We start from the raw sequence: 10,085 nt of genomic DNA on the forward strand, positions 1-10,085 counted from the left end.
CACTGATAAATCCTTTGGGCGATTTCAATTTTGGGCCAGTTTGAAAGACAAGGAACAGATGTGAAGGACCAGGAAACAAAGAGGGGATGAACTCACCAAAGATATGTTCTGCTTCCAGGGCAGCAGCCTCAGAAGTGTTTAAACCGAGAGGCATGCCCAAGTTCCCATGGAAATATACACCCGAGTTGTTTCAGCATCCAAAGTGGGAGGAACATGAATTAACCATATAGCTTTATACAGATACTAAGGGTCTCAACGTCCGGGGTGGGGTGGGGGCAGGAAAGGCAGGATGATGCAACCCAATATCCATTAATCGTGTGGGAGGTAAGAAGGATCTGATTCTTAACCCCTAACATGGAGTTAATGTCTTTCTCTCTCTCTTTGACATGAGGTCATGAGGAAATCGAGGTCCACAGCTCACAGCATCAACCTCTATACCATGTGGCCAAGATCCTAAAGATTATGTCTGTATGCCAGGGAGGAAAGAATAAATAATTTTCCTGCAGTGGAAGGACTCACATCGCATATAAATTTTGAGGAATTATATGGAAAAAAGGTGGATACCTTGATCTGAAACCCCTCCCTAGTCTGCTATCCTTACAATGATTCCTAATCCCCAATGAGATGAAACCAGACTGGAGAGAAGGTGGTCTAGATCTGTCTTTATCCCCAACCAAACATGCTCATCTGACTGGTAACCAATATCCAGGAGCCCAGTGACCATTCCATGCATGTTAACTGGTTCCTAGTGCCCAGTGACTGGTGAAAGACCAGTCAGGCAACTCAGATCAGCAGAAAAGCCTTGCCCAGATCTGATAGACTTAGATCTGAGCTCTCCCCGTACCAGGCGGTTCGATCCCATCACCAAAAATGGGCCCTGGGGACTTGAAGAGAGCTGCTGTCTACCATAAAGGGTGGGGGGGAGGTGTCAGCAGTTCATTTCTAACCTTCACCGAGCTGTGGATGAATAGTGGGTACTGAAAAGGGAGTGGTGGTGGGACTCACTCTCTGCCATTCTGGATGAAAGGGGGTCCCACTACTTCCTGTGGGAAAATGGCTCGCTCTTCATCCTAATAGAAAAGATAGGGTGAAACTTGTCCTTCACAGGTGGGTGTGATGTGCTCTCTGCCCTCGTAGAATGGGGTAGGTGCTGTTCCTCAATATTGGAAGGCGCAACTGTTTACAGTCTCCTTGAGAAGGAGTTCACCAACCCAGAGTCTTCATTAATTTAAGCAGCATTTAACTGCTGTGATGAAAACAAGAATGAAGGACAGAATGCATGGGAAACATATTTATTGGGTGTCCCAGGGGTGATCTAGTGTTCTAGAATTTGCTGCATCCTTAATCTAATGGAGGATGAATTCTCACTATACTGTTATGGTGTGTGTCTGACTGGATTTTTGATGTAGCTTTTTTTAAAAATTCAGTCATATTGCTATAATGTCTGCAATGTGGCAGTTTAAAGTGATGTCTAGCACTGGGGCATCAATGCTGCAGACATGCAGCATGATGTTCCACCCGGTCACATTATCCTGACACCAGGCCAACCAGTCCTAACACTAACCTCTTAATGCTGAGCGAAAAGCAAGGTAGCTGTTAGTACAATTTTGTAAGTCTTCGGTATGACTTGGCCTGGGATTGAACCCAAGACCTCCTGCATCTGAGGTGGACGCTCTAACCACTAGGCCATCGGAAGTTATACTCTCATGGTATTTTCCACAGGAAAAATATCAGCTATGAAATAGCAACAGGTTTTGTATTACTGATATTAAAAAGAATACTGATTTCTTATTGAACATATAGTCCAAACATTTACATTTTAAAAAATATGACCAAGTTTTGTATTAAAAGGCAAGCTGTTCCAGACAAGAACCCTTACAATTTTAAGCTCTGCTTGAATTGCTGTGTTTTAGGTTTCTGAAGCAAGAGCTTTCCAACATTTGCAGTGTGTAATGCATAATGAGATTTTATCTGCCAAAACATGCCTATTAAATAAAGTGATACATTTCCATTTACAGCCTTCTATATTAAACAGATTTTATGTGATCAGATCTTTTGTCAGTTATAAGCTGAACTTAATTTTCAGAAGATCAATCAAAAGGCTTACCTAAAAGTATATCTGCTGCTCTTTTTTGTCATTTTAAAATCCTATCAAGGTCTTTATTGCTCTGCATTACTTTATACACCATAGCAACACATGCTTTATGATTCAGTATAACTAAAACTCAATGACAATTCTAATAACTTATGGACTTACAAATGGATGGGCCTGATATTAGGAATGTCTCCATTCAAAGTACTGCTTTAGAATTTCCATATATATATATATACATATATATATATATATATATATATATATATATATATATATATATATATATATATATATATACACATACATATATTCATGCAATTTACATTTGTACCTTCTAAAGGAGACAGTAAGTTTAGCTGACAATGATTTTTCAAGGTTGTCACTCTAGCATTTTTGTTCACGGAAGCATTTTCAAATTTTTTCCCAGTATTTTGCTTTTTTCACATGAAAGCATACATGAATGCATTTGGGATAAATGTATCCAACATGAGTGAACCTTAATGACAACACATTTAATATGATAATCAAATTCCAAGTCCTTTCTTCATCATAATATTTAAGGTCAAAGTGTCTAAAATCCTAACACAAACTCTAGTTTCTGAACAGGTAACCTTTGGCCTTTCAGAAAAAAAGAACTGGTCTAAAAAAAAAATCTTTTGTTCCACTGTATTTTTTAACACAAGTAGAAAGTCTACATCATTTAGTCTTTGTTACATTTGTTTCAGTGATTTTCATTTAACCAGATGCTTAAGTGCAAATTAGTTTTTTTAAATAAATTTGGCCATTTTGCCTAAGCATGTGCAGAAGGAGCAAACTTGGGTTTGTTTTTATTTTGTTATTTTTTTATTGAACCCATGATTTTCATGTCCTGGCCCCCTTTTACTCCAACTCTCAAACATATCCTACTTTTTGCAAAGTTTCATCTGTCTGTTTGCAGTTCAGACTGGTCTGCTTTAGATGTAAAGCACAGAAGTCTAAAATCCAGATGTAAACTCCAGTTTTGAAACTAGTATTTTTTGGCCTAAAACAAAACAGGTCTCAAAAAGTATGATTTCTCTGCTGTATTTTTTAACACGAGTAGAAAGTCTACATTGTACAACAACATATTTCTCTTTCTGTAATAATACTTTCTTTGATTTATCATACATGATGTCAATATTGCAGCATTAATTATCTTACAGAGTTCCAACAATCTTCAAAATCGTGCAGCTGCTATTAACGGGTCCATCAAAAACAAAGATCTTGATGTTTTTGTTACCAATGAGGACGTTTGTACCACTGATGGTTATCACTGTTCCCCCTGCCAAAGGGCCTGTGGTAGGTGAGACATCTGTGATGTTTGGATCCTAAATAAAAATAAGACATATATCCATCAGACGAAAACAGAAGTCCTCTGCAGACTGGTGTTAAGAAGCATTTGATAATGAAACATCAAAAATCAAAGCAAGAAAAACTGATATTGCCACAGTGACAATAAAAGTGACATTGCTACTGTGGTCATACCACCTCTGGAACTACTTTCTTCTCCCATTTAGGGAATATACATATTCTTACACAAGATGATTTTCCATGCTTCATTTTTCTTCTCTCTTCAAGGCATGAACAAATAAATGTGCCTGAAATTTAAATGTATGGGTATATTATAAAGCAATGAAGTAAAAGAAAGCTGCCACATTAATCATCTATTATACAAACCATCCCTGACTGAACTTACCATGCTCTGTTTCTATTTGATAATCAGTGTCATCTATTATCAAAATACCTCTTCAATGTCACAGCCATCTAATTGTTTTACGAGTGATGGGACCACCCTATATGTTGTTATACATTAAATTCTGTAACTTGAAGAATGAATGTTGCTGTTTGGCTGAAAATTTTAACTTCAATTTTTCTGCAGAAGTCTATGTATATGTAGCATGAGCATAGATTTTATAATTTTATATAATTCATATTTTAATTAGACTGAAGTAGGTATTTTATTATTTGATGTAATTAACGTTCATGGATGAGTGAAATAAAGTCATCAGTTGCAATTATTGTGTTATCCTCATTTTACATATATTTAGCCCTCTAGGCAACCTTGGGCCAGGATTACCTGTTGGAGTTTTGTTCACTGAGCAATGAAGCTACCCTGATTACTGTTCAGGCTGGGTTGTTCTATTGCAGTGCTGTCCAACTTTTTTGACACCATGGGCTACTTAATTTTTTTATTTGAAGCCAAGGGCCACATCAGAAAACTGAAAAGCAATGACTATATAGCTGCTCAAGCTATGGCGGGCCATTTAAAATCAGCCCGCAGGCAGCGGGTTGGACAACACTGTTCTATTGTATGAAAAGTGGTAAGTAACTTTCTGATTGGTTAATTTGCTACTTGTCTGTATAAACAACATAGCATGAGCAGCATAATAGTGGTGGTCATTCCATTGGAGCTTCTGAAGGCTGCTGGTTATGGAATTGCAGTAAGAAAAGTGCCTGATGATTCTTTTGCTTCAAGGAAAATGTGACTTGACCTTTGTCCCATTTGATACGATAAATAGATTTAGAATATGGTTAATGTAACAGTTTATTTTATATGTACTCTGTATATTTCTCCGAAATGTATATTGATGTAGTTTTAGCACCTTTAAGTCGTTATCAACCTGCATATTTTTTTCTGAGGTTATCGTTCTGTCCATACTCATGTCTGTCTTCTCTCTACTTTTCCTCTACACACTGATTGTTGTGTTTAGGTTTATTTGGTCCACTATCTCTCTAGACGGATAATTAATAAATATATAGGGATAGTAAGTCATTCGTATTTAATGTACTGTAAACAGAATCAATGTATACATGGAGAACAATAAGGCACTGATGACGGTATTATTTATAGCTGTAGTAAATGTATTTTTATTGTATTTGCAGGGTGTAACAAAGCCGGAGAAATGTAATTATCTGGACTTGCATTGTCTATTCTGTGAGTAGAAAGCAAGTGCTGTAACATTTGGAGCCCACTGTCGGACAAATTATGCTCAAGCCAATGTTGGGTATATGGGTATGATGGAACCAGAACTGGATCAAGTGGATTAAACAAGAATAGACAGAGACGCAATTCCTTTCAGTATCACACTGACAGTGGATGTGTACATGTCGGTACTCCAGCCATATAGATTTATAAAAACATCATATAAGAATACACATGGAACTCCGGCTGTGTTTATTCTCTGCTTCATTCATGGGATTCAGGAAATGTATGTGTGAGTATTTTCATTAATAATCTGTGGATCATCTGAACCTTGTGATTGACAGTGATATTATTCCTGTGCTTATATAAACTGATATTTATACACTGTGACTAATTAGGACACTGTATAATTTGTTTGAGCATTTAACCTGGACCAACTTATTCTTTGAAGTAGGTAAGAATGGTTATCATCAGTACAAGTTGAATTAATTTATATTTATTACACAAACCTATATTTTAAGTCTATCATACAGCAACCCATCATAACAGATGCTCATATTAATGGAATTTTCTTCCTGAACTTTAATTTTGTTGCCACTCATTTTATTTCTCTTTTGTACAATTTTAGGAAATATGTTTGTATAGTTATTTTACATCTATAAATCTGCATTATGCCAGAATTAGAATACAGGTAGTTCTGGTTCAATTGATTCTAATAGAACCTATTTTCCCATAGCCTGTTTTTTTAAATGATACAATATTCACTACTGACAACACAACAATTGTTCTTACAAAGTGATCCTTATTGCAATATTTTTGCTGAACTGGCCCTATATATATATATATATATATATATATATATATATATATATATATATATATATGTTAAATTGAAATAAATATATATTAAATCAGATATAATTAAATCAAATATACATAACACTACCAAAGGTTCATCAACCAGATAACAACTTTATCCAGACAAAAATCAATGTCGAACAATGAGCAAGGCTAACTTATATATACTCAAAACATGAAAATGCAGTTACAAAATAGCTTCCCAACATATATTACTATATATATGCAAAAAAAAAATAAGCCCACAAAATTTCATTTCCTTATATCAAGTAGTTTTTGCACAACCTAGCTCCTTAGCTTCAATATACAAACATACTGACGGATGATGGGACAAAACAAAATTTCTCCACTGCAATTAGTGCGGACATTAAGATGGTGGTGGCAGTGGTGGGGTGGGAGATGGGGATTTGGGGGCTAAATTTTACAGATCTGGCTTCAAGTTAATTTTATCCTAGCATTAACAAACTCGTACTGTTTAATATAGACATTCCATAAATTCTTATAAATACTGATGGACACAGAACATATATAATGAATACTGAAAATAAAGCTGGCAGTAAATACATCTTCACCACAATTTTGGTCTTTTAAATATTGGGATTGGAACAAAATGTCTCACCTCATAATACAAATCTCATGTCAGTTTATTTGTTGAGTGGAATGGTGCCATACTTACAAGTTCCTAAATTGGATAAAGTAAAAAAAAAACTGGATACTTAATAATGTTGCTGAATATGGGCAGTTGTTTCAAAATAATGATTAACTGCACAAATCAACTGCCAGAATGCAAAATTCAATATATTTCGTACATAATATACACTTTAAGATCTCTTTTTTCTGTGAAATATCTCTTATTTCATTTTTGTATATAAAACTGCATAATACCTGTCTATCCCAATTTTTTAAAAATTGTTATAGGGTTTAATGCCAGTTTTCAGCACAAGATAGGCTATACATGGTGGCCAGTATAAATGGTGGAAGAAGAACTGGGGAAAGAACCACCAGCCCACAAGAAGCTACTAGCAAGCTTTCTCACGTACCCACTTTGGCTAACCATAAGACTCGAACCCACACAGACAGAGGTGTGATGTCAGTGATCCATAATGGTGACTTTTTACTTCTCTTTTCCTTGTTTTGATATTCCACCCCATATTTATAATCAGAGTGAATGAAAATGCCATCCCCAAAAGGAGTAATATTTCAATTTCCATATTTATCAAGTCAGAATAATAACAGATACATGCATAAACTTGACTACAACATCATACATTTGTTGATACTTATTCCCATTTTTGAAAGTTTCCATTTGTGCTCAAAATACTTTCACAACTTGTAATCAATTCCATGGTCACATGAACTTTGTGTACCTGACTGTAAATCCTCCTCCTACTCTACTTCAATTTCAAACAAAGACATGTATTATTGTTTACCTCTCCCTTTGCCAACATTCACAACTAAAACTTTACTCTATTTATTTCACCCTACCAGTTATATATTATACAGAAATACTTCATCATGTTTATCTCTTTTTCTTCTCTATTTCTTTTTCACAACTACAAATGATATCATTCTTTTCCTATTCCTAATATGTTGATCTCCAAAGCATTCCAAATGTTATCACTCTTTTCCTATTCTTAATATGTTGATCTCTAAAGCACTCCAAATGCTATCACTCTTTTCCTATTCTTAATATGTTGATCTCCAAAGCATTCCAAATGTTATCACTCTTTTCCTATTCTTAATATGTTAATCTCCAAAGCATTCCAAACCTTACCACTCTTTTCCTATTTTTTATATGTTGATCTTCAAAGCATTCTTACTTTGCATCCTTAGCATTATTTACCTTATAGGTGAAAATTCCATTCTGTCCACTTTTGCCAAGCACACTAATAATGATGGGTCCTTGAGTTTCTTTAACACTGGACATGGTTATACAAGTCACACTGAAAAGAATGATTTGGAACATTACAGAAAACCCGTTAATTAGTCACTACCAATGAGTCATCACATGAAAGCATAATACATGCTCATCCACTCATCCAATTTCTATATTTATTCATATTCAAAATTTGCAGTTAATCTATGTTATGGGTAACCTGTCAAAATGTACAATATATAGTCATTAATAAGAAAGCTGAGTTATAGAGCATGTCAACTGTTTTTATTTCTGTTTGCAGACAACACTTCAGTGAATTCATTCCTACAAAGTCAGATTTAAAAAGGTTGACTTTATTTAGTAGTTTTTGTAATTTCATGTGGCTGCTATGGAAAAACAAAAACATGATCAGGAGCTTGTAAGAAAAAGCCACTTCTGTGGTAGGAGTTGGTATCATTATAACTGTTTAAGTGACCATGTACATGTAGGTCACATCAACCCCATTTTTTATGTGACTCAGCTTAATCTCAGTATACACAAACAATGCAGTTTTGCTGGCTGGAATAGATGTCACAGTGACACATTTCTCTTTAGAAGTTTGGTAACAATAGGTGAAAAGGTTCTAGAATGGGAGCCCAGACACAACTGTATAACCATTTCGCATTAAATCCAGTAAAGCATGTCACAGTGACCCAATTTTTGTGCAGATACATGTTCATCTTTAGATACATACAAATTATAAAGTTCCATGTCAACTTGAATAACACTCATGAAGAATGAGCACATTTTTTGAGAATTTGACAAAATATAAACTTTAGTGCCCCAGTTTTAATTTATGACAGCCATTGTAAAATAAATCATCAGTGGATAGTTTAACATTTTAATGGTAATAGAAAAAAGGTGATACATTAAAACATGGACATGTGTGTGTATGTGTGTGTGTGTGTGTGTATATATATATATATATATATATATATATATATATATATAACCTAGAAAGTACAAATCCAGTTTGGTGAAATACACATCTGACAATGACTTCCTTTCATCATGATGACATTCATGACTTCCTTTCATCATGATGACATTCTCATGATGACTTCCTTTCATCATGATGACATTCATGACTTCCTTTCATCATGATGACATTCTCATGATGACTTCCTTTCATCATGATGACATTCTCACGATGACTTCCTTTCATCATGATGACATTCTCACGATGACTTCCTTTCATCATGATGACATTCTCACAATGACTTGCTTAAAAACTGTAGACATATCACACATACATTATTTTCAATATGCACAAGTCCATGCTTTCAGATAATATTTCTCCATTTTTAATAATCCTAGATGCAGCACACATGCTCACCTCAAAGTGACTTGCTTGAAACATTTAGATATATGATGGAGTGTTATTAATACACACATGTCCATGCTTTTATAAAATTGCTTGGCAAGGATTTACAAATCAATTTGTCCCAGGACAATCTCAAATTTGGTTCAAGCAAGTTCACGTTTCTAGCTACTTGCCTGTGGGCAAATCATGCGAAAATGCAAGAGAAAAGGAGAAAAAGGTTATGTTCCATCCATAATGATTTATGGTCTGCAAGTTTTACACCCTGTGATATCACCATATTACATATATCAGCAACTTTGTTTATTGTTTAGTATAAACAAATCTTTCAGTTGTCAGTGTAAATAAAGAACTACAAACAGTTAAGCTTTCATTATTTCTCACATAGTTGATGAGATTAGACTGCTATATTATCTAGGCAAGATAAACATTTCTAGCTTTTATGCAGGGATGTAGGGATTTACACATCTTATAAAAGTCTGTTTGCCCCAGGGATTTACACAGCTTATAAAAGTCTGTCTGTCCCAGGAATTTACACATTTTATAAAAGTCTGTTTGCCCCAGGGATTTGCAAATTTTATAAAAGTCTGTTTGCCCCAGGGATTTACAAATTTTATAAAAGTCTGTTTGCCCCAGGGATTTACACATTTTATAAAAGTCTGTTTGCAACAGGGAAGCAGAAGCTGACTGAAAATACAACTGTTTTTTCTTTTTGTCTTCTAATTATATCTGTATTTTAACCCTTTCTCATCTACTTATCTATTTATGTATACTTTTTTGGAAACTTTAATTGTCAGCAAAAAGTTTTTAGGAGTCAACAGTTGCAAAGAAAATAAAAGTCAAAATAAATATTCATGTAATGTGATAGCCATAAAATAATTTCATATCTACAAAATATCTCCTATTTTATCTTCTGATGTTGGGATGTTCCATTCGTTTTACATTGTTAATATTC

The 10,085-nt window shown here is 34.7% G+C and overlaps 1 protein-coding gene across 1 annotated transcript in view; it reads right to left on the reverse strand.

Moving 5' to 3' along the window:
- Positions 1–8,250, reverse strand: part of LOC149788891 (hepatocyte growth factor receptor-like) — a 30,983-nt gene extending 22,733 nt beyond the window's left edge. The window contains exons 1-2 of the mRNA XM_089975023.1: positions 7,738–8,250; positions 3,275–3,441 (exon numbers count right to left, since the gene is read on the reverse strand). Of these exons, the coding sequence (XP_089831149.1) occupies positions 3,275–3,441; positions 7,738–7,860 (290 nt within the window). The 5' untranslated portion in view covers positions 7,861–8,250. The remainder of the gene's footprint in view (positions 1–3,274; positions 3,442–7,737) is intronic.
- Between the last annotated feature and the right edge of the window lie 1,835 nt (positions 8,251–10,085).

Source organism: Sinohyriopsis cumingii, chromosome 11 (genome assembly GCF_028554795.1).
Source record: "Sinohyriopsis cumingii isolate HCF-2022 chromosome 11, ASM2855479v2, whole genome shotgun sequence".
Classification (NCBI taxonomy): Eukaryota; Metazoa; Mollusca; class Bivalvia; order Unionida; family Unionidae; genus Sinohyriopsis; species Sinohyriopsis cumingii.